Genomic DNA, 25,348 nt, shown 5'->3' with positions numbered 1-25,348 from the left:
CCTTTCTCAGTAATGTGAATACTTTCTTTTTTTTTTAGCGACAACATTTTTCTGCCACTATCTTTTGTGCAAACCCTTTTAGGGTAACTTTTTCAAATACAGTTATACTAGGAGTAGAAGTCCCCAGATATTTCAGCCACTTCTCCCTGATTTACGGTATGTGGATAGCTTCCTAGGATGCTGTCCAGAACAGACACTGATTTTAAAGCTTGCACAATGTTTAAAGGAATCAGTTCTTTATTATCCTCAGAGGTACGCACTCTTCTTTAATCACATCACAACTCCTATTATAGTTTATGTCTAAGCTATCATCCTCAGAGGGCAACATTTTATTCTTTTTTAAATACATAGACCCATATATGAATAAACATTCCCTGGTTTTTTGGCTGCCAGGAGCTTAAGAGCATTTTTGCACTTTTTTTTTTTTTTTTTTTTGTAGTTTGTGGTAATATTTATCTTTTTGACTACAATTTTTTTTAACATGTAAAGATTGTCTGCACGGTCATACATCCCCTCAGACATCTCCACCCACAGCCATATTTTAGCATCCCCTCCCAGTCTCTTCAGCATGTCTAAAGTTTCATCTTCACCAGACTTTTTCTGGCAAGAAAAGAAGTCCATGGTGGCTACTAGTTCAGCTTTAGCAAGAGAACAAATAAGGGAAGACTACAGTCAGTTTTCAGCATTTTCATTTGACTTTGCATGATGTTGCTTTTGGCCCAGGTAGGTGGCTTTCTAGCATGGTAAAAATTCACCGCCCAGAAAGTACTCATTTTGCTCATTAGATCTTGGGCATGTCTATTGCACTCCAAAGTATGCTTGCCCCTTAGGGAAGAAGAAGGAAGAAGAAGTCCCACACGGTAGTTGATTGTCATCTTTTAGGATGCATCTTCTAAAAGATACAATAATGATGGGCTGGGCTGTGTGGAACTGGTTTCATTTCTGCCTGTACAACCAGATATTAAAATCCCACTTGATCCCTAGGCTAGCAGTGAAGACCTGATGAAAAAGCAGGGAGTAATTTATCAATTTCCTCAAGGCTTTTCCTACCAGACTACAATCCTCTGGCCACCTCATCTTCTCTTGGCAGACCTGCTTGGTAATACCTGCTTCCTAACATAGATACCAGCAAAAGGCATGAACTAGTGACAGCAACAGTAAAAAATTCATGAGAAAATGTTAAGAAAACAGATGAAGACCAGCATATTGAAGAACAGCCTATACAGTGGAAAGGATGGTTTTAGAAGGTTATTGGTGCACACTGAATTTAGTTTGACAAATGCTGACCATTCACAGAGCACTAATGATAGCTAAGAGGCAATTTTGTGCATATTTTCAGTAAAAACTGAGCATTGAATTACTGTTGCTATTCAGACTCATAAAAGTTTTACCATCTGTTAAACTTTTTAGATTTCAATTATTTGTCTTTTTCTACCTATAAATACAAAATTAATTATAGAGTGGGATATATATAAAAGGAAAGACTGAGAGAAAGAAGAAGTCTCCCCACAATAGTTTGGCACGGTGAAATCTAATCTTGCAGCAGTGAGATACATATCTAGGTTATGATGCTGCAGGCTACAGAGAGTGAGGTTCTCCTCCGACAAAAATATCTGTCTTGGTTGGTACCACAGTCATCTCAAACAATATGAATTTTCATCCTCATCCTCTTTCTCTCACTTTCATTCTGACCATAAATTTCATCCTGAACTGGAAAGTTTCTCCATCTGAAGTCAAAACCAATATGTTCATATTTTCAAACGAAAAATAATTCTTGCCAAAGTCTGCAATCGTCTCTATTCAAGTGTAGTAGCTGCTAATGACAGCTATGCTGTGGGATTACACACCATATATCCACAAGGACTGGTGCTTTGTATTTCTTGTTTGTCTTGAATGTATTAGTCTTGTCCTCCTCCAGACTCTTCGTAGCTGTATTGCAGCTCCACTGGGCACAAACAGGTAGAAGATGAAGTTCAGATAAGGCTTATACAGGCTCACCATTCTACCACTGTGTTTTCTAACCGCAAGGGTAGCAGGGTTAGATAGTCAGTGCTGAAAACAACAGCCTAATTGAAAACAATTCCCTAATCTGTAAAGCAGCTTCTGTGAATGCTGTCACAACTATACACTCAAAACTCTGAGTGTAGACACTGACTCTCCCCAGTTCATTTGCTTTGCAGCTGGTATATTCAAGCACTGACATGACCTCTTTATGCTTTTCCCTCTATGAACTTTTATTCTTGAGTGTAGAGACATAAATGTATTATTATGTATTCCTTTCTGTGGTAACAATACTGATTACACTTGAGTGTACTACACCAGTTATAATGGCAGAAAAGGATGTGAATAGATGCTATTTGAAGGTAGCTACTGTTCTGAGAGAAGATAGTTGTGATTAGATGCTCTCATTTCTATGCATGATTCTGTGACCCTGAAAAGAAACTAATACCAAAGCCTTTCTCCACTGATGATGGAATCAAATATCTGAGAACCTACCACGTTTATTCTTTTTCCAGGGATCACACAGACCAATAATAAGAGGAAAAAAAAAATCAAAATAATATAACAAGGTGGATAGTGCTTTATGGAACAGAGAATCAGAGAAATGTGACTGACAATTTAGTAGGCTCTTTAGAGACTAATAAACTAGGTGAACGTAAAAATTTAAAAGTTATAACATCTATAAGATTTAAGCACTAAGCAGAAGAAAATTAAAATATCTAGTGTACAAGCATTCTCCTCCAATTATAGGAAAAAAAAGAAAAAACAAGAGAACACTTTTTTGATAGAGCACCTTAGAAAAAATTCCTGGATATGAGAGTCAAATACACTATCCATATGGGAGTTTCAAGTTCTTCTAGGTTATGTTGATTGTTTATATACAGGCATATGTTTAAAAAAAATCATTGTGAAAAATGGCAACAATCGTTATATAAACTAGCTGTAAGAGTATTCATTATGTTGAACACTCAAGTCTAGCATTACACAAACAAAGCCTCTGTTGTGATACCAGCTAACAGGACACAACATGATCCTGCACTGATAAGGCAGATAGAATTTGCAGTGTTTAGCATGATGGTCTGCTCCTTCCAACGTGGCAATAAGCACAGTGTATGCTTGTCTACATGGTCATCGAGCAACTGACGATTAAAGTTCAGACCTACAGACAATGCTCAAAGTATTAGTAAAGAAACACAAATAATGGGCCTATTTAATGTCCATACAATATCCCATCCTTTTTCCAGATCGTCACAGATTCCTGCTGGCATCTAAGCCTGCAGTGCCCAAATGAGTATATCAGCTGTAGGCTCTCTTACAGATCTATCAGTTGTAAACTAGGTATAAGAATAGATATAGAAGGGATGTGAATTTCTTTCAGGTTAATGGACGCATTAGTAAACACCTAGACTCCATTGGGGGTTCTGAGCCCTGACTTGGGAAATGCTCAGACCTAAGTCTTGGAATGTTGTGCTGATTGAGGCCTCAGCAAAACTGCATTCATAAGCAGCAGGACCCATATGCAGTGATTTGCTTTGTTCTTGAGGCAGGGGGCGGGGACAGGCAGGGGGCAAACTGAATAGCTCTTCTATGACTCAGTATGAGAGCAAAAGGCAATAATAAATAAGATCTCAAGAGCATATAACAATCAGTGCATTCCAACACAGAGAATGCATCCTAAAATGCTTTCTTGGGATGAATGGCAAGGTAAACCTATGGAAGAGGCTTGAAATTTCTTCCAAATGAACTGTGAGAGAACTGTAGAAGAGATTCCAGGATGCCAACCTTTACATCAGTCCATTGATCCACAGGCTCCCAAGGACAATTGTTAGAGCCACAGAGAGAGTATATCATGATGATGTCTGGGGCTTTGCTCAGGAGAAAGGGGTGACAAGGATGTCATTTGGAGCAATCGTGTCCACCTCCCATCAGATTCATTGCCCAGAGTGAAGAGTTTAAGAAGCTGCTTCTTGCAGTGTCCTGTTCCCAATACTCATTCCTTCAGCACCAAATGTGCATTCCTCAGCTCCTCACACAAACAGCTTCCCAAGGCTACTCATATGGCCAAATAGTCCTGAGATTGGTGAGCAAATGAAATTGCTCCTTCAATTTCACTGTCCTCAGCCTCCCTACCTCTGCAGCAGGCCCACGCCTTTCCTTGTAATTCTATTGAAAAGGCTCCCAACAAACTCCCCAAGCAAGACCCAGCAAGAGAGCAGGAGCCACATGTCTCTCTCTCAGAGAGCAATATAAACACAGACTGTGCAGTAGACTTCAGAGTCATAAAAATCCAATTTAGAAAAGGTGATTTAAGGGATTTAGGAATATAGATTGAAACTTACAAAGCTTTTGCTCTACAGCTGAACCCAGCCTCAGTCTTCCTAGGGACCCCAAGATAACATATTTCATCAGTCGTCTGCCTGTATTCTGCCTTCCCAAGATGGGGATAAAACTTTCCTTCCTCACTATGATTTTGTGAGGATAAAATCCGCTGATGATTGTGAGGCACTCAGTGATACAGACCCTAAAAACAGAACATAAAATATAGTCCCAGACTACACTTCTGCCAATATTTTCATTTTGGCTGTGAATTCCACGCCATTTGCAGTGCTGCTGTGCAAAAGCTTAGCTTTGATTAAGGCGGTTCATATGAGCAGTCGTGAGCCAGTATGTCCTGTCTTCACTAATCCTTTCTCCTCTTTCCTTACCTTCCCTTTTGCCTGTACCAGAGCTGCAGGGATTTTAGACTTGAAGAGTAGTGCTGGGCTCAGGAAAAGTAAGTTTTGTTCTCCCCTTTCTGCTGACATCTTGTGTGACCTCAGGGAAATCATTTAACCCATTTGTTTCCCATGCACAAAAAGAGAACGAGGATGTTTTCTTTGTCCCGTTCACCAGTATGATACAGCAAGCTCTGCCAGCTGCCTCTGACTACATTTGCAGACAGTGGACCTTGTCTGCACCTTGTCCGAGGCCATTGAACACCAGGGCCAGAATACAGAAGAGGAGCACTTAACAGATGGTGGCCAGTTAACAGTAATGCCAGGCCCCGAGCTGTTCAGAGGAGATCCCCCGGCTTTGAGGTTATGAGGAGAAAGGTGGTGCTTTCCACCCACCTTAATCCTACTTCCATATGGCTTTGGAGAAGGACTGCAAAGAAAGAGGAAGGCAGCTGCCAGCTAACAGGAATAACCGGAGCCAAACCAAGAAGTGCAGACATTTGCACCTTCGGAGGTTTTCCTGAAGCCTTTTTTTCCCTCTGTGCCGATGGGAGCCTTGCTCTGGTCCTGGCTGATCTTCTCCCCAGCTTCACAGAGCACCTCATCCTCTCCCTGCCTCCTCCCAGCCTGCCCCCCAATGCTCTTTCACTCCCCTGGGGTGTCCTCTTCCCTGACAAGCTGCCCCTTTCCCACCCCCTGAAAAGGGGAACGCTTTTGTGGCTGTTTCTGCTTGTGCTGCCGTGCTCTCTTCCCCATCCCCGTGTTTGTCTTGTCTGACTGTAAACCTTGGGCTTGAGGGGGGCTATCTACGACGCAGCATTTGACTACCACCCTGAAAAGCCTTACTTTGTTGGCCCTGCTACTCTAATAAACATTATGATTATTATTAATATTAGCAACACGGGGGGATGGCAGATCTTACACAGGGCTGTTGGACCTGGTTACAAAACAGTTCTCAGAAAAGCAAATTTCTACAATTTCCATGTATTCTTTGTTATCAGTTATCACTAAAATTAGTCAGAAAACAAAGCACTTTAGGTACTAACCCTGTGAAAGCTGCTTGAAAGAGAACAATATGTGTCTACCTAACATCATTAATAGAGCTAATAAAAGCACAGTGCAACTGGCAAGTGCAGCCGTCAATGAGGTTTTCAATAACTTCTTCGGAAACTAAAGCTGGCTTGATTTTCTCTTTCAGAAATACCCAAATATAGTGGTGATCTGAGCAGTGCAACACTCTACCTTTCACATTTTCTCCTAATCCTGTACATCTGCTGCTTCAGTGGTTAAGATCTAGTAAATACCAAACGATGACTTTGTTAATGAAGTGTGAAAGTAACTTAAAATGTGTACTGATTTTACCAAGGATGCCTTTCAGAAATCTCATCTACAGTTGACATATGTAAACACACATGCCAGGTAAAGCAGAACTAAACCCAGAACTTGAGTTGCTCTTATCTCTGTTTAACTGCAGCAAGTTTGTGATACTCGTAAGGGTTTGTGTATGATGAATGGATTAGTGAGTCAATGCATAACAGATATATTTGTGTGTAGATGTACTGGTAGGTATATACAGATTTGGGTTCTGAAGTACAAAATTTAAGGGGAAAACATTGTGTTTGGAAGACTTTCTCCGCATCTAATTGAACCCACCGTCTATCATCAGTTACTAAAAATAAAATTAAGAAATACTGGGTCTGAATGGTTCTATTGATTTATATTTTGTTACCTTTTCTGAAGACTCTGATAACTGCTCAAGTACAAGTGTGAGAGTATCACATTTGTACAGCATTTCTGCAGAGCTGGAGACAAATTCCGCCCAAGGAAACAAATGACATTGCAAAGTATTTTTATATAAAGAGATCTCCAAGTAACTCAAACCAAAAAGAAAATAAATATAGATATAAAAATAAAAATAAAACCACCACATTTTCTTCATTCCCTTGTCAAACTTGGTGATATCTTCTGGGGCCACCCATGAAGGTTTGAGGAAGAGAAGGAAGCAGGGTGATTTGCCCCAGACCTCGTTTTGAGGCATCAGAAGGGAAGCAACTCACTATAATACATTATGACACATCCAAAGATGCAGCTTGCAAGAAACCCACTTTTTGTTCTCAGGTTTGGGGACCTTGTGGCCTGCTAATAATTTGCTTGACAACCCCTTCTCTCCCACCCATGGGCACAGGACCACCCACCGGGAGCCAGGGTTTCTGAACAGTACTGCTAGAAACACCTCGGGGGGCACCTAACCCATCACCGAGATGTGCATTTCCTGCAGTGAGTGAAATGTCCTGTCCCAGGCACTTCTCCAATCCTAGCAATGAGCTGGAGACTACGGCCGTGTATCACCGGTCTGTATCAACACCCAGGCAAACATAAATTGTGTTTCCTGCCTTGTCTTGGCAGAAAAAGATAAAGGGAACCCACAGCTTGGAGAAAGGTGTGGTCAGCCTTCCTCCTCTTTTCACCCTTTTGTGGCTGGGCAGCTAAATGCAATTTGTATCTCCGAGGAGAAACAGCTAGATAATACAATAATTTCCCAGTCTCAGGTGCTGTGGTGCCAAAACCTCCCCTCTGAAACCTTTCAGACAAACTGGCTTCTTCTAATCTTACACAATGCCTTTTTGAGATACAATTATCTGCTTTGAAGCTCAACCTGACAGTACAGAACAGAGGAAGTTTCCTTTCCTGGGACGATGAGCAGCACGGTGAGGGGCAGGATAGCTGTGCTTGCTGACTGCAGTACCAAAGGACAATGACTTTATGGCTTGCAGAGCTGAGTGTCTGGGACACAAGTGCCCTGCCCCACCGCTCCACTGGCCAGGTCCAGCCAAACCCACCTCAGCAACTGCCTCCTTCTTCACCCCCATCGGCCATGCTCCTCTTCCTCCTCAAGCAAGTGCCAAGGCAGGGTAGAGTTTCTGCGTGTGCAGGGTCATTTGTGGACCTGTAGGTCCCAAGAAGCGGGGCAGGGAAGTAGCAGAAGAAGAAGGGCTTGTGCTGGAAATGGGGTCCTGCACCCTGAGGGGAGGAAGGCAGGAGTCACCCTGTGTCTTGCCCTCTATAAAGAGGTTATAAACGAGTTATGAGGTATGAGAGGTGAGACATGAAAGCCTTTCAAGGCTGGGGACTGATGAGCTCATAAAGAAGAAAGAAACTGTCCTCATCCGAATCTTCCAAGAAACCCACTGACCTCTTGCTTGACAAGTTTGGTAGCACTATAATATGTGTTCATGCCTTGAGACATTTTTAGTATCAGTATCATTGAAGATTCAAATTGTGTTTTCCATAAGGAACGAACTTTGCAGACTGAATGCTCTCAATCTGCCTGCTTAAGCCAGGCGCAGCTCCATTTCAAATCTGCCTGAACGTGAGTTTCTGTTTGTCACCACCACAGAAGTTGCAGCCCGTAGAAGAACTGTATTTCACTTTGCTGCAAATGTGCAGAGCCTGGAGGAGGATCTCAAAAAGCATGATGCTACCTGTTTTCTTTGGGCACTGAAAATCCAGCTGCACATCCAGCCATAATTGTGGCTTACCCATCATCTTTGGCTTGAATTTTTCCTGCCCTTACTCGTGTGCAGGTGCTTCATGCTTGCTGCTCACAGTCTTCCAGACCACCCATGACTGTATCTCAAATGCTATTGTAGATACAAACTTCACAATGCTTAAGAATACAAAAAGTTCCTGTGATTATAAGTTTCATAAAATTCATATTTAAAGAAAAACATTTCAGTATTTTTTAGTAATGTGAATGCAATATTAGGCTTCTAAGTATTTAAATGAGTGAGGTGCTTTATTAGTCCATTTCAGAAAATTTCCTATGTACATGAATGAAAAATTTAAATGGAAATGGCTCTGAAAGAAATAGTGCTGAACATAGCCATATGAAAAGCAATCTAAAAATCCTGACACAGGTTAAGAAAAAGAAATGAAAGTGCCCATGATGTATGGGGGTCTAAGAACGAAAGACAAATTGTTCCTTGCATGTGCTGTGTCAAACCAGTTGTTGCCTCAAAGCTTCTTACAGACTTTATGCCCACACACCGAGTGAGCTGCACATCTCCTTAGCAATGCTGAGTAAGATGCAGAAAGGGGAACTCTGCTCAGGGACTGCCAAGATTAAAGCACCTCAGAGGCTTAAATTTACACTTTTCCTGTCCTTGTGCTAACTGATAAGGCAATGTCAGCCCACAAAGATAGGCCTGATCCCACAGAGATTTCAGACTCGAAGTAACTACCAATAAATCCAAGGAAAAAAAATGGAAATCAATGGAGTAACCAGTCATTGCTCTGCGCTGGTAGGTGTAATAGCAAAGGAGGGTTTTAAGGAAGCATACGAAGGAAGATAATAATACATTTTGCGGAGCTCCTCATAAGCATGAGAGGCAGTATGGCAAAAAGGACATAATTGCCACTTTGAAGATTAAAAACTGAGTAATAGAGGCCAGCATCATGAGGTAATTTGAGGAAGACATAAGATTTCACCGCTTGCATGTATGCATTTTGTGTAGCATGGTATGCCCAGGAAATGAAATGGGACAGACTTAAATAAAAATGAGGAAGTGGGAATGAGAAGCTTTAAGAAAAGAGAACTATAAATTCTGTAAGAATAGCTGCTATAAAAAGGACATTTACATGCTAAGAAGGAAGAAATAAAGGATACAGCTGAAGATTGTCAAAATAGCTCTAAGCCAAATGTGAAATAGTTTCCAGTAATTCAGATCCCTCATGGGCAGGCAGGTCCTGGGCTCTCCCCTGCGAGGGGAGCGCTCTAAGGCTGGCGTGGTATGATGGCGTGTCCTCCAGTATGCTCTCCGTGTTTCACATGCCAGTCAGTGAAAAGGAAACGGATTGTAGGGAAATCGCCATCTGCTTTTGTCAATAAAAGACCGCGTGCGTGCCTTGAGTCTAAACAGGCTGAAGCCAGCCTTTTATAGCTGCACGGGGGGAAATGGGAGACCTTACTAAAGTGTGAGAAAGTATAATTTAAAAGGAATAAACAAAAATTACTACAACAAAACTTCATCTACTCTGTATAGACTCCAACATAGTATCACAGAAGGCATGGGAACTTATAAAGGCAGGGGTTCACATTAAACCTATGATTTTCTCAGCTTCCTAGGATCTAGTTTCAAGAACATTATTACGGATATTGTTTTCTCACACTTTAATGTAATTTGTACTGTACAGAAGAAAAAAGATTGTAAAGTTTCTCTTTCCTATAAATGTGTACAGAAGGCATTTGTATGCCCCATACACTGAAAGCATATTTATTCTTCCAAGGCACATAAGAGAGTGCATTAATATCCATTTACCATAAACCATTTAACTGAGGCACAAGGTCACAGAAAAGCAACGTCCTGAAACTCAAGTGAGTATAGGCATACCTGAGGCAGCACTAAAAACAATATCACACACTGAATCACACAGAATCACAGCATAGCTGTGGTGGGAGGACCCTCTGGGGATCATTTAGTCTAACCGCTCTGCTCGAGCAGGGTCATCTAGAGCTGGTTGCCCAGGACTGTGTCCACGTGACTTTTGAAGATCTCCAAGGATGGAGACTCCTGTTGGCAACGGAGGGGATGCTGGCCAGCCTATAGTTCATCAGATCCTTCTTCTTGCCCTTCTTGGTGATAGCAGTGATATTTGCTTCCTTCCAGTCCTCAGGATTCTGCCCTGATCACCACAACCTTTCAAAGACAGCCAACAGTATCCTTGCAGTGACATCAGGCAGCACCCTCAACTCTTGTGGGCACATCCCATCAGATCCCATGGGCTTGTACACATTGAGCTTATTTAAATGTTCCTTCCAATGGGGTCCTCCTCCACCAAGGGTGAGTCTTCCTTGCTCCAGACTTTCCCTTTGGTCTCAGAGGCCTGCTGTTCCTGAAGCCTGATTTTACCAGCAAAGACCGAGGTGAAGAAGGCATTCAGTATCTTGGCTTCTTCTGTATCCTTTGTCACCAGGGCCCCTGCCCCATTCAGCAGCAGGCCCACATTTTCCCTAGTCTTCCATTTGCTGCTGATGTACATGTAGAAGCCCTTCTCATCCCTCACCAGATTCAACTCCAGGTGGGCTTTGGCTTGCCCAACCCCATCCCTGCACACTGTGTCTATATTGTTCCTGGGTGACCTGCTTCTGCCGCTTGCGTGCTTCCTTTTTATGTTTGAGTTTAGTCAGGAGCTTCTTGTTCATCCACGGAGCCCTCCTGCTGCCTTTGCTTGACAGTGGCTTGATAGCAGCTTGGGTACCAGGTGTGTTTGGCAACACAGACGCAGAGAGTTCAAGGCAGAAAAATTTTCTTCACCAAGATGTGGAGTCAGTTCATCCGTGCTTATCTCCATGTTTGCTTCCAATATCCACAACAAGATGTACTACAGCTAGCGCCCCAACCCAGCACCCTGGTCTGCAGGACAGATACACCTACAGAGACATACCCCAGTCACACAGGCAGTCTGCTACAAGGCAGGAATATGGACACAAATGCCCCTGTCTTAAACTGGTTATTTCACCAATAACCCCTCCTGTCTCTTGCATTACGTGTATGTGCCATTCTAAATCAAACAGCTGAATTTGTAACTGTTAACCCATTTATTTTAACAACCCTTAATCTACTGGCCTGCAGCCTGCAGCCTTTGAGCCTTGTAGCTGTGGTTTCTTGCAATATTGACTACAAAAATGACCTCTTAGTTGTCCCAGTCGCTACATATTCAAAAATCAGTATGTGGCTGCAGGAACATTTATACAACAAACTTACAAGGCCACTGTTAAAAAAAAGACCTTCATTACCCATTTCTTACACTAAGAGGTTGGATCAACTCCCTCAATGTGCAGATGGTAATTTCTGTTACCTATTAAACTTAAACTGGTGGCTCTCATCCTACATATCCATACTCCTAATGACAACTGCACTCACTGTATAAGTAAGGTGGACTCTTCTAGGGGTTTGTAGATCTGGCTATGAACTTAATCCTCTTGCAGCAGGTTACTATGAAAAGCAAGGTGCTAAAAGACAAAATACACATAGAATAAACACTTTCTAATATGAAAATGTTTAGACATAATATAAACCAAAATAAAACAGTGGTGGGTATATAATACTGGAATGAGATTCTGAATAGTCTGATTCATTCTTTCACTGTGCCAATGAAAAGGAAAAAAAAGATGGAAAGTCTGACATATCTAATATGATGCATCAATGAACCTGTCTCTCCGTTGAGGGGTTACAAACTGCAGCTAAATCTACAAAAGGACATATGTGCATTTTGGTCATCCAAACCCAAACTGAGAATTTAAAACCATCACTCAGTTGCTGAATGACTGGACCCAGGAACTCTAGCTTGAAGGTGTGATCTGTCACTGCTTTTCAAAATGCCGGGAGAGAGAAGAGGCTAGAGGTGCCACCAGAGGTGCCCAACCAATGGACTGTGTCCCACCTCAGTCGCCCTGTCTCCAAAGCACTTCAGAAGCAGCTGCCCAAGGGCCTTCCCTGCAGAGACACAGAGGAGGTATCTCTGTGTGTGATACCCAGAGCGATTAATGCTTACATGGGCATTGACCTACCTTGCATGTCAAGGAGGTCCTGTCGTGTGGTAGGGAAGGGGCCATGGCATGCAGTCCTTTCTAACCCCCAGTGTAAGCTGTGCAGCTGACCTGCCCAGCTGGAAGCATGACGGTGCTGGGGCGTACCAGATCTCTCTGCTCAGTTTGTTCCACTTTGCAAAGAAATGATTATTTGAAGGCTGAAGAGTGAGATAAAAAGGGACCATGACCATGTATTGTAGTCACTGGGTCAGACTGCTAACGCTGGACTCTGGGTGCCAGGCCTTGCTTGCACCAAGAGCTAGAAACTAGAAAACAGTAGCATTTTCAGTGGAGCAAGGACCCGAGGCAAGCTGTCTCCCATTCCCAGGCAAGCATGCTAAACAATTAGACTGCAGAATCATGCTCATTTTTCGGAGCAATTACTATGTAATTCTCCATGCCAAAGAGTTACTCCTAATTCGTTTGCTGAGCAGCTTCAGCAAATGAAAATGGAAACATTTGTGCTCACACTCTCTCACCCTCGAACTTCATGGGAAAAGCAGGGGGAGGTAAATGAAGGGATTCAAATTTTCTTAGGTGGGAATTAAACCCGTGTTTCCTGACCCCCACCATTGAGCTGCTGGATGAAAGGGGACTGCCTCTTAAGCTTTCAAAGGGGCTAAAGCACCTCACGGCAGGAAAGAGGTCAGAGCGCCGGCTCCCGGGTGAAGGGATATACTTCTCTACAACGAAATATAAGGAATCCAAGTCTCTGAGGCAGGCACAAATGCTTCGTATTTCCTATTTCAGATGTATTTATGTGTAGCTGGGGATTATATGACCTCTGATATAAAATCTGTGCCCTACTAGGCCACCAGACAGTACAGGTCACACACATTTCTGCCAAGTCGACTGGGATGCACTACATAGTGTTTATTCCAGCTACCTGAAGCAGTCTTCCTGAGCTGAGTATAATAATAATAGTAACAACAACTTGTACTGGCTTAGCCTTTCGCACCTTGGCCTTGTTCAGGCAGTGAGAATCATAAAACCAGACTCAGGGTACCAGCCTCTACCTGCCAGCTGGGCAAATTACAGACTTTGGCACTTGGCTTTCTCCCTGCAGCCGGAGCCCTAAGGAGAGCCTAGGCACTTGACATGGAGGTTGTTAACTCCACAACCCCGAGGCCTTGCTTGATTTAGCCCTAAATCACTTTCAATTCACAACAACTAAATGTCAGGAATCCAAGTCTCTGAGTCAAGCACAAATGCTTCCTATTTCCTATTTTAGATGGTTTTCTGTTTAGCTGGGGCCATCAGTTTCGTTTCACACCTTGTGACACTTTTCAGCATAATTGTGCATGGTTCCACTCTTACTTAAGTCCTGCCCACCCTCCCCCCTCAATCTAGCTAGAATTCATAAAAGCCGGGCTGGCTTGCTCATCAAAAACACTGTAGCCACATGACGCAAAGCACTCCTCATTAAAGCACATGTGGTCTTTCAAAAAAACTTGATGAGGCATCACCTGTCGATGCCTTTCTAACAAATACCTGGTTGTTGGGCATTTTTTACTCAGATCACTCCTGCCAGCAGAATTGAAGGAGAAGCGTGAAAATGGAAATGAGCAGAAGCTGCAGAGAAGGGGGATTGTGTGAGGCAGTGGTGCTGCTGAAGTGCCATTGGAACTACAGCTTAACTTCATGCCAAATCAGGTTATCACCTGCTTGTCATCACTGCTACTTGCCTGGCCACACCAAGAGTTACAGAAGCCAAACCAGCAGGAAACTACCCTTCCCCCCTCAAAAAGGGGGGGGGGGGGGAAGAGAGAGAGAATAGTTTTCTGCTGGTTTAACTCTCTAAAATGGTTTATCAGGAGGTCAGAGGAAAGCCAGGGCACACACAATGGAGGGAGTGGAACTGTAGGGCCAGAGCACGGGAACGAAGGGAGCAAAGGACTGCCGCTGCGTTGCTTTAGCCTGGGTGAAACTGTTGGGGAACTACGGTGGGAGCAGTATTTATACTTAGACTGATGGATGTAAAACGTTTACAACTCCCTCCTACAGGGCTACTAGCTCCATTTATTTGTCCATGCACTGCTTAACACAGTGGAGCCCCAATGCCCATCTTTTTGCTGCTGCAGTGCAGTTCTTTAAAGCAGAATCAGCATGTAGCAGGGACCAGTCATTTAGTGGTATATTCGCACCTTCCCTGTATGTTGTTGTTTCTTGCTGTGATTGCTCTTAAGGGAGGGGCCTGAGCTTTACTGGAGTGTTTTTGCTTTTGTATGATCTAAGGAATTTTTGTTTGTTTTGGGTTGGGTTTGTTGTTGGTTTTCCTTATTCTTGATTTTAGTTTGTGGGTCTTTTTTTTTCCTTTTCCCAGAAGTAATGAGCCTCATTACTGGAGGTTGGTTATCTAGTTGGTTGACAGATATTTTTGTATTAGATATGAGAAAGACAAACTCTATGACACTTTTAAAATATATAAACTCTGTTACATTTTTGGTTTCCTAGCACACCGGACATTCAAACAGTCTGGATCCTATTTAACAAACATTGTTGACTGTATTCAGTTAATAAAAGCTTGGCAAATATTAGTAAAGGGCTTGTAATGGTTGTGAGTGACATAAAGGTTAAAAGCTGTCGATAGCATTGCACCAAACTGGAGTAAAGCTTGAAGAAACTGAAGTGATGTGTCAGTAAGAAATCTCAGCACTGATTAGTACATCATGAAATACTCATTTCTCGGAAACAGGAAAAGACACAACTATTCCACAAATCTGAATTTAGTTTTAGAACTTGAAACTTTTAACATTATTCAGATCATAGTGTCCTGTTCTCTCATTATCATAAAGTATATACAGATTAAAACAAGAATGAAATTCCCTCACTGTCCCAGCCTGACAGTCCCTGGGAAAGCAAGATGTTTTCTTTCCTATGCGTAAGTTACACTGTTTCTCCATAATGACAAGGGCAGGAGAAGAAAGGGCTTTAGGGTAGATTGACATGTAGGTAACGTTATCTCTCGGTGTAAACTTTGATTATCTTTTTTTTTGTTTTGCTTGCTGCCCTCCCTGCACAGAGGAAAGGTCTCTGTGCACCCTAGGACACAAGGAGGCTTTCCAGCGCCTCCTCAGAGCTCAGATAGCCCAGGGGAGAGGTTCAATGGGAACACCAGAAAGCACATGCTGTTTCAGGATTTCTGTAAACACTGAATTCCAGCTCCCAAAACCACTCTTAGATTCACTTTCTTTAAAGGCTTGTCTGGACGAGGATAAAGGTGTATTTAAAAAAAAAGGTGTCAGGGAAAACTTTTAATTAACATGTTTTCAAATTCTCAGTGTTGACAGGGTGTGTTGCATTTTAGTGCACTTGCCAGCAAACTTGTTAAAATACATTTGTGTCCCATCTACACGTGGCAAGTTAGCACATGTTTTTAAAAGTTTCAAAATTTAACAGGAGTTAAAACGTGTTCATGATTGTGCTTTTACCTTAGCTGAGGGTGAGTGTCACTGATGGGTTTTCCTGGGACTCCGGAGAGCAGCTGCCATACTGGCAGGGAGCTGGTTTTTAGCCACTTTCTCCTTTTCCTGAACTGTCAAATGAAAGTAACATTTCATTTACCTGCCTTGCAGGAATGGATGAAAAGGAATGCTTATACAGTATTGGGGAAAAGAATTAAAAGCTGGGTATTAGCGTGATGGGAGGTTGGGCAGTGGTTACAGGAGTCGGAAGCCATGCTTTCATCAGGTGGCAAATTGCAGTTTTGGAGGACCTGATGCAAGGTCAGGATTTCCACAGCCTCATAACCCAGAGTGGCGCACGGCATTCAGCTGTTGTTCCAAATGCAGCCAAACACTTTGCAGGGGCACCTTTGCTTCACCTGCTCTTGAGCCAAAAGCTAGCGGCTTTTTTTCTAGCCTCCCCACAGAACATCAGTGTGAATAGAATAGAATAGAATAGAATAGAATAGAATAGAATAGAATAGAATAGAATAGAAATTTCAGTCCAACTGCCTGAGCAATTCAGGGCTGACCAAATTAAAGCATGTTATTAAGGGCATTGTTCAAAGGCCTCTTAAACACTGACAGGCTTGGGGCATTGACCACCTCCCTAGGAAGCCTGTTCCACGACAGGACATAAGCACTACGTCCCATGCTTATACCTGACTAGCTTGGCAAAAAGGTTTGTGTTTATGGCCGATCAAACTCATAGCTGCAAGGCACAGATTCAGTATTAATGATCATGAAGTCATAGCTGAGCATCAGTAACTCTGAGCCAGCTGTGACACTGATTTGCTGGGCAGCACTGTACAAACCATTTCATCAGTCCACACCTCAGTGTTCCCCCTTCCCAAAAGGTAGAGGACGAAAACAATCTCAGGCAAAATGTGCTGAGAGGAGCCACATTTTGGAAGCATTGTAGAACAGACAACTTCATCTGGGGGGTGCAACACACAACTAGAAATCAGGAAATTGTCTGTGGCAGGGCCCTTAACCTTTGGCAGAGCTAGGGGAGGTGAATCCTGCCACCCCCCTAAAAACAGCTCCCCTGCCCTGTCTCTTCTTGTTCATTTTTGGGCTCCTCAGAGCTGTCTCTCAGTCATGGCTGTCATGTTCTTAGACATATCTCCACCCATGCCACGTGGGGGGGATATGATTTTTTGCTGATGCAGCTATTGTGGTAAAAGCCCTAACACAAATACACTTAACAGTGGTAACACTTTTTTCAGACACTACATCTCCAACAGCCTATACACAAGCACCTTTACACTGGTACATCCTTGTTCCTGCCAAAGAAATGCTGCAACATCTTTTTGTGTGGAAGGCACTTTAGAAAATTGGTATTTTCAAATTCATATCTGATTAGTCCTGCTGCAATACACCAATCAGGGATTGTTTGGGGTTTGGGTTTTTTTTCTCTTTTCTTTCTTTTTTTCCCCCCTTGGAAGGAGTTGAAAAGATCAGGAACTTGCGTAAAGTGCAAGTTTAAGAATGAGGAATCTCCCCTCCAGCATATCTGTTTGCTTGGCGCTTAAAGGTGTGGTATGACAAGGAGCAGCCTGGTAGCTGGTGGGCTCAAGAGGTCAGTCAAGGGGTTAAATCTTGTATTTCCACCTCAGGTTCAAGGGTTTGGGCTAGAAAGCAGAGATAGCTATCCAGGTTGTAGTGCACTGGGACTGACACAGGGAGTGTACATATATTCCAGATTTCCTGCTTGTCCAGAGACTCTACAGAAGAACTTGTGGAACTAAACATCTAGAATAACATCAGTCAAAGCTTATTCTTTTTTTTTTTCTTTCAAAGTTGTAAAACATTGAAATGGTTGAAAAACATATCAAAAGCCTAAGGTAAAGCATACGCCGTCAAAACTCCCACAGTCACTCTGTGAAATTTTTCAGTGAGACTACTCTGAAATTCAGATGTAGCTACGGTGGAAAGTAAAACTGCATACGCCCATGCAGGTGAAATTGCATACATCCGTGCAAGGTGGACAGATGCCTTTTCATACTGATTGTCATGGTCTTCCAGCAGGTCTTCTCAGGTGATCTGTTATACCAACCAGTGTGAAAAAAAAAACCAAAAACCCAGAACGAACAATAACAAAATCACGATCTGCTTAATATCCAGATTAAAAGGAACAGAGAAAACACTTCGCGTGGAGTCCCCTTGGGAAGCGGAGGAGGATCACGAAGAAGGAAGCCGGCCGGCCGGCCGTGCCCCACGGTCGCGTTGCTGCCACGCCGCAAGGTGAGCCCTCGGCAGCCCTCTCCATCCCCTTCTGCCGCCGGTGCCCGCTGCCGTGCACCACTCCCCCGCGCAGGTCCCGGGGAGGCAGCAGGCGAGGGCCCTCCGGAGAGCGGCTCCCGGGAGCGGCCGCCGCGGACGCCCCCGGCCCCGGCCCCGGCCCCACCCGGCCCCGCCGAGCCCAGCCCAGCCCCGCAGCGGCGGGGCCGGCGGCCGCAGGTGACGCCGGGGCGGGCAAGGCCGCCCCCGCCCCGCTCCCGGCCCCGGCCCCGGCCCCGCCGAGGAGCCCCCGCGGCCCCCCGGCCGTCGCCAGGGAAACCGCCCGGCGGCGCGGCGCCGCCGAGGGAGCCCCGGGGCGCGGCTGCGGCACCCCCGGCACCCCCGCCCCGCCGTGGGCGTTCACCCCGGCGGGGCCAGCGGCCGCCCCCCGCGCCGGCGACACCCGCACCCCCCGGGGCTGGCGCGGAGTGCGCGGCCGCGGAAGGGGGGGGCGGGGGGCAGCCCCGCGGGGGAGCGGGAGGCCGCTGCGCCGGGCTCGGCGGGGCGGGCGGCGGCGGCCGAGACAAAGGGAGCGGCGGGCAGCGGCGGCGCTCGGCGGCGGGGGAGCTGTGCGTGAAATGCGGCGGGGGGGAGGGAGAGGCTCCATACCCCAAAAAACGCAAACAAATGCCCCTTTTCCCCCCAAGAAACGAAATACTCCCTTGACCGGTTGAAAATAGCCGGCTGCCCTCGCCGGGGTTACCGAAAGGCGGCGGCGGCCGCACAAAGCCCACCGGCCCCGCCAGCCCGAGCAATCCTCGGGAGAGGAAGGTGGGCGGCTGGGCCGAGCCTCCCCGCTCCGCAGCCCGTCATTATCGGAATAATTTTAACGTCCTTGTTTATAAACAAGAGGCGTTTGGAGGAGATTACCCGAGGTTGGGAAAGGATCGTTCTGACGCTCGTTTCTGCCCCTTAAAAGGGGGTTGGTGTCGGGGGGGGGGGTCTGGGACAGCCTTCCCGCATCGCACCGCGGAGGGAGCCGGCCGACGCCCCGCACACGCCGCCCCCTCCCCCGAGAAAGGAAATCAGTCCGATCCGTGGTACTTCACCCGCCCCATCGCTGCTAAGCGCTGGAGATCACCGTTAATTCGCATGCATTAGTTTCGGGTTACATCTTATTCGAGGGTTTAAATTCAACGTAAATACCCATTCGGGGCTGGGGTTTGGGAAAGCGCAAATGGTTCCCCGATAATGTCGCTTCGCCCACTACTCGAGTGCACGGAAACGTACTCTTGAAAGGGGTCATCGCCTCAGAAGAGACTTTAAAAACACAAACCAGGAATAATCAGACAGCAGAATTATAATGAGAGCCGTACGCTGGTCACAAAACATTTTATTCCAAGCCAATATCGCTATGGGGGAGGGGTCCGTTTCTGCTTCGGCAGCGGCTCCTGCCGCCGCTGCTTTAGCGTTTGCAACATCTGGCCTACAGACCTACTAATTTCGACTCGTGATCTCGTTTGGCGAAACCCGATCTACGTGGTTCAAATACCTTCCAAATTGGGGGCGATTTAACAATCGCGACCAATTAAACCCAGGGAAGAAAAGAGAAAAGCCAAGGGGGGAGAAAAAGGCAGGCAGAAAATCCCCTCCTTCCCTCTCCCCCCGCCCCGGGCTCGCACACGCTATCTGTTGCTCTCTCACGGCGGCAGCGGGTGGGGGCGGGCGGCGGGGCCGGGACGGACGCGCACTCGCCCTCGCCCTCGCCCGCAGGCCCCTCGCACCATTGTCCCTGCCCGCCCGCCCCGCTTTATTGGGGTGTTTTGTTCGCTCCCCGGCGCGGAGCTCCGCGCGCCCGCCCGCGCCGCGCCGGAGCGGCACATTCATTATCGGCCGGGGGCTGATTTCAAACCGCTGCAATCGCGGCTCCATTGTTCGCCGGGCGGCTAGGCCCCGCCCCCCTTTGTGTGGCGCGGCGGCGATTGGCCGGCGCCGGGCGGAGGGCTGCCGTCACCGCTCGGGAAGCCCATTCATCTGTGCACTTGGGCGTTGGACTCCGCATCTTATTAGCAACCAGGGAGATTTCTCCATTTTCTCCTTGTCTACAGTACGGCTACAAATCTGGGATTTTTTATTACTTCTTTTTACTAAACTTGGGCTCCTTTTTTTTTTTTTTGCTCGACTTTTTCCTCCCTTTTTTTCCCCTCCCTCCTGTGCTGCTGCTTTTTGATCTCTTCAACTTTAAATTTTTTAAAAGGAGTGCATTATAATCGGTTCTGTTCTCTCTTCTCTTTTTTTTTCCCCTCTGGTGTGTGTGTGTGTTGCTGCTGCTGCTGGTCGCCCAGTATTTATACCAACCCAACGCTCTTTGTTTCCCCTCCTTTTGGATCTGTTGAGTTTCTTTGTTGAATAAGACAGCATGGGTGCCCAGTTCTCCAAGACCGCTGCAAAGGGCGAAGCCTCCGCCGAGAAACCTGGGGAAGCAGTGGCTGCATCTCCGTCCAAGGCGAATGGACAGGTAAAAAAAAAAAAATTAAAAAAAATATTAAACCTACTCCTTTTTTTAAGCCAACTTCGACGGACTCTCTTTCGCATCCTGTTTAATTCTTCTTCCTTTGATGCCCCAGTGGCACGTTCAATGGAGAACACGGTCGATCCTTTTATCTTTGCAACTCGAGGCAAAGGAATAATTTCTTTATTATTTTTTTTTAAACGGGCTCGGCTTTGAATGATTCGTTCCTTTATCTTTCCTGCGTGGGGGGGAGGGGGCACATATTTTTTCCTTTTTTTTTTTTTCCTCTTTTTGTTTTTTTAAATCCCTCGTGTATTACGGTGAAGTGTCCCAATGGCTCGTGAACGGAAGGATCTTATACCGCTTGGCTTTTCTGCCCGCTTAACCTCCTCCTCCCGAAGACGCTCGGCGACTAGCGCGAAACGCCTCTCGTGGTGGCAGGATGGCTGTGTAGCAGCGGGGGCCGGAGCCGCCCGGGCTGGGGGCTCGGGGCTCGGCGGGAGCGCGGCGGCGGCGGCGGCGGGCAGCCCCCTCGGGCGGGAGCGCGGGGCCGGGGCTGCGCCGCCCGCCCCGTCCGCGCCGCGGCAGCTCCGCCGGGGGGTCGGCAGCCGCGGGGCACGGCTTTCTGCCACCCCCCACCCCCTCGCGCGTGAGCCGGCTGCCGGGCTGGCCGTGCCCCCGCTGCCCCGCGCAGCAGCGGCGGCGGCGCGGGCGGGCACCCCCCGCCGCCCCCGCAGCTGCCGCCCGCGGCAGCCAGCCGCGCTCCGGGCGCCCGAAAGATGCAAATGCGGCGGGGGGGGGGGGGGGCAGGAGGGGCGGGAGCGCCTCTCCGCACCGCCCGGGCGGAGAGGGGCAGCGGCGGGCGGGGGGCCGGGGCCGGGCGAGCTTTGTTAGCCTTCCCCGCCCCGCGCCGCCGCCGCGGCTGGACGGGGCGCGCCAGGGGCGGGGGTGCGCGGCGCGGCTGCCGCTGCGTGGAGTCGCGGCGCCCTCTGGCGGCCGCCGCCCGCCCCGCCCGCCGCTGGGGGCGCCCGCCGAGGCGCGGCGCGGCGCGGCCCGGCCCGGGTGGCGAGGGGCCGCGGAGGGCCCGGGGGTTTAAACCGCGGACGCAGAAAGCGGGCGAGGAGAGGCCGCTGGGCGGGGAGGGCGGCGGCGCCCCGCGTCCCTCCACCCTCTCGGCACCGCCGGTAACGCCCGTCGCTGTCTTGCAGGAGAACGGCCACGTGAAGGTGAACGGCGACGCCTCCCCCGCGGCGGCGGAGGCGGGCAAGGAGGAGGTGCAGGCCAACGGCAGCGCGCCCGCCGAGGAGACGGGCAAGGAGGAGGCGGCCTCGTCGGAGCCCGCCTCCGAGAAGGAGGCGGCCGAGGCGGAGAGCACCGAGCCGGCCTCCCCGGCGGAGGGCGAGTCCTCCCCCAAGACTGAGGAGGGCGCGACCCCCTCGTCCAGCAGCGAGACCCCGAAAAAAAAAAAGAAGCGCTTTTCGTTCAAGAAGTCCTTTAAGCTCAGCGGCTTCTCCTTCAAGAAGAACAAGAAGGAGGCCGGCGAGGGGGCCGAGAGCGAGGGCGGCGCCGCCGTCGCGGCGGAGGGCGGGAAGGAGGAGGCGGCGGCCCCCGAGGCGGCGGGCAGCGAGGAGGGCAAGGCCGCCGCCGAGGAGGCCTGCGCGGCCGCCGCCGGTAGCGCCGAGGCGGCGAAGGAGGAGGCGGGGGACTCGCAGGAGGCCAAATCGGACGAAGCCGCCCCCGAGAAGGCGGCGGGAGAAGAGGCCCCGGCGGCGGCGGCGGAGGAGCAGCAGCAGCAGCAGCCGCCGCAGCAGCAGGCGGCGGAGGGGAAGGGGAAGGCGGCGGAGGAGGCGGTGGGCGCCGGCGCCGCCACGAGCGAGGCAGGCAGCGGCGATCAGGAGGCGGCCCCCGCGGAGGAGCCGGCGCCGGCGCGGCAGGAGCCCCCCTCCGAGAGCAGTCCGGAGGGACCCGCCGCCGAGTCGGCGGAGTAAGCGCCGCCGCCGCCCCTCGCCGACGGACTTTTCTTCCCCCCTGTTTGTTTGTTGGAGTGGTGCCAGGTACTGGTCTCGGAGAACTTGTCTACAACCAGGGATTGATTTAAAAGATGTCTCGTTTCTTTTTTTTCTCTCCCCCCGCAGCTCCCATCTCAAATCGTTGTGTGTTGCCGCCATTCCAACGGGCGGAGGGGGGCCCCCCTCCGCCCTCCTCTCCCACCCCCTATATTTTGGTTTTTTTGGTTTTTTGTTTTTTTTTTCATCAGTATTAATGTTTCGTTTTGGTTGGTTCGGGTTGTTTTGGTTTTTTTTTTTTTTTTGTTCGTTTGGGTTTTTTTTCATACTTTGCAACTCTCTTCGTATTATAGAACTTTTCCCGATCGGTCTATGGACATGCCCATATATGAAGGAGATGGGTGGGTCAATAAGGGATATCAAATGAAGTGACAGGGGCCGCAGTGGGGAACCCGGGGCGCGCAGCCCTTGCCGGGAGCGCGCCCCGCCAGAAATGATGTAAGGGGTTAGTCTTTTTTTTAAAAGAAAGTTATTACGATGTATTTTGTGAGGCAGATGTTCTATAAGGTTTACAACACTACAAGTCTTGATTAAGAAGGAAAGGAAAAAGGAAAAAAAAAAAAATAAAAATCAATACCCAGATAAAGAGATCATAGTCTTAGGAATTCATTTAAACCATAGGAACTTTTCACTTATCTCATGTTAGCTGTATCAGTCAGTGATTAAGTAGAAATACAAGTTGTATAGGCTTTATTGTTTATTGCTGGTTTATGACCTTAATAAAGTGTAATTATGTATTACCAGCAGGGTGTTTTTAACTGTGACTATTGTATAAAAAAACAGATCTTGATATCCAGAAGCACATGAAGTTTGCAACTCTTTCCACCCTGCCCATTTTTGTAAAACTGCAGTCATCTTGGACCTTTTAAACACAAATTTTAAACTCAACCAAGCTGTGATAAGTGGAATGGTTACTGTTTATACTGTGGTATGTTTTTGATTACAGCAGACAATGCTTTCTTTTCCAGTTGTCTTTGAAAATAAAGGAAAACTCTTCAGATGCAATGGTTTTTTTGTGTAGCATCTTGTCTATCATGTTTTTGTAAATACTGGAGAAGCTTTGACCAATTTGACTTAGAGATGGAATGTAACTTTGCTTACAAAAATTGCTATTAAACTCCTGCTTAAGGTGTTCTAATTTTCTGTGAGCACACTAAAAGCGAAAAATAAATGTGAATAAAATGTATAATTTGGTTGTCTTTCTTTTATGGATACTCTGGTAGCTTAAAGGGACTAGCCAGTATTGCCAAAATTTGTATAGAGAAAGTCATGTGTGCTGTTAGCACTAGCTTTGAAAACTACCTTCCTAGATCCTGGACTCTGTAATACTGTGCATCTTTTAGGGAAATTGGGCAGTGCAACAGGTAATTTATAGACTTTTCTGGCTCTTAAGAGAAGACTGTAAGGCAGCCTGAGCATGTACAGTGTATGATTCTCCTGTCCAGGCTCCATCTTTTAAGACCAGAGGTATCCAGCGTACGAGAGTCTTGCCTCTTGAGGAAAATAAGATTTAATTTGAATTGCTTAGGGTGGGGCACTGAAGTTTTTATGCCGAGTTGCTTAAAAATTAAGCTTTTGAAGAGACGTCCCACTTACGTCTTGGTATGCTGGTCCTACTTAGGTACCTAGACGATTAGCCTGAAAATTTTAGCCTGGAGGGAGAAAAGGGAAATTAACACTGCCATTTTGCTCAAAGTAATTAAAAGCAATGTTTTCTTTTTTTCCTCAAGTGCTACTCCCAAGTACAGGTGAGTTACAAAACAGATTTCAAAATTTGTCTATAAAAATAATCACTTGGTGCTTGCCTTTAATTGTTAGGCTTTTTGGCTAATGTCCAGCATATTGCTCAGGGCATATTATGCCTTAATAAAACAGTGGGTTCATGCAAGAAAAGCAGCAGTGGTATTTGGAGGGTGGAAATTGATTCAAGAAAGTGTTGCTTCTAAGTTTATAGGAGAAAGTTTAGTGTTACACTTATTTGCTTCCACCTAAATTTCCAGCAGAAACTCTTTGGAAGCAATTATGATTCATTTTATGAGAAAATGGCACGTTAGCACCTTGTTCCCTAAAGAACAAAGCCTAAACTGAATGAAGTATAGTAGATTTCCTGCTGAATGCATACTTTTTTTTGGTTTTTTTTTTTCTTTTTTTCCTTTTTTTTTAATTCAGCTGTCTACCATTTTAACTTTGGCTTGTATGTACTCTAGTTGCCCTGGTATTTCTCTATAGCTTTAGAAATGTATTGAAACTATGCTATAATTGCTGAGGGACAAAAATAAATGGATGTAAAACAAGATCCTCCACACCAGTGTCATTCTTGGACTACATGTGTTTGAAGTCTAGTGCATAACTGCTTTGCTAAGGGGTTTTTATAACATGGCTGTAAAAACCTGTTCTGAGACGCATGATGTCTTGGCCATAGAGTCAATGTCTCTTTTTAATAAATATATATATATTTAAATCCAAGGATTCTTAAAGAGAAGTCTGAATTTCTTCTTTCTTTTTCTTTGTCTAACTGTATGTGTACATAATGAAGAAAATCATCACTAGTAAAGTTCTTTTGCAGATTTTTCCCAACCTGCTCACTTCAAACTTTCATGTTCTTTACTCGCTCAGCTGGTGACATTTTCTGAAGCGCTTCCAGTTCCTGGGGGTGCAGAATCGCTCCTGCCCCAGCAGCCAGGCTCCTGGCCTGGGGCTTCATCATTCCATGGCTTGGCTTGACTTGAAATTTCTTTCTAAGTCTTAATGCTGGCACAGTTTAAAAAATACCTCTTAGAAAGACCAGTTGTGTGATC

General features: G+C 46.6%; 1 protein-coding gene across 1 annotated transcript; it reads left to right on the top strand.

Moving 5' to 3' along the window:
- Nucleotides 1–20,034: 20,034 nt before the first annotated feature.
- On the top strand, nt 20,035–24,944 carry MARCKS (myristoylated alanine rich protein kinase C substrate). The gene is made up of 3 exons (XM_059834778.1): nt 20,035–20,079; nt 20,318–20,490; nt 21,693–24,944. The coding sequence occupies exons 2-3, from the start codon at nt 20,392–20,394 to the stop codon at nt 22,470–22,472; spliced, it is 879 nt and encodes a 292-aa protein (XP_059690761.1). The 5' UTR covers nt 20,035–20,079; nt 20,318–20,391; the 3' UTR covers nt 22,473–24,944.
- The last annotated feature ends 404 nt before the right edge of the window (nt 24,945–25,348 follow it).

This window comes from Gavia stellata, chromosome 2 (assembly GCF_030936135.1).
Source record: "Gavia stellata isolate bGavSte3 chromosome 2, bGavSte3.hap2, whole genome shotgun sequence".
Taxonomy (NCBI): Eukaryota; Metazoa; Chordata; class Aves; order Gaviiformes; family Gaviidae; genus Gavia; species Gavia stellata.
Note: the sequence above shows the minus strand (reverse complement) of the source record. Positions and strands in the feature narration are given on the sequence as shown.

Bases quoted from the DNA above. Each gene is read 5' to 3' on its own strand.
- MARCKS (XM_059834778.1), top strand. From the start codon at position 20,392: ATGGGTGCCCAGTTCTCCAAGACCGCTGCAAAGGGCGAAGCCTCCGCC. The intron at 20,491-21,692 runs GTAAAAAAAAAA...GCTGTCTTGCAG, and splicing joins CGTCCAAGGCGAATGGACAG to GAGAACGGCCACGTGAAGGT.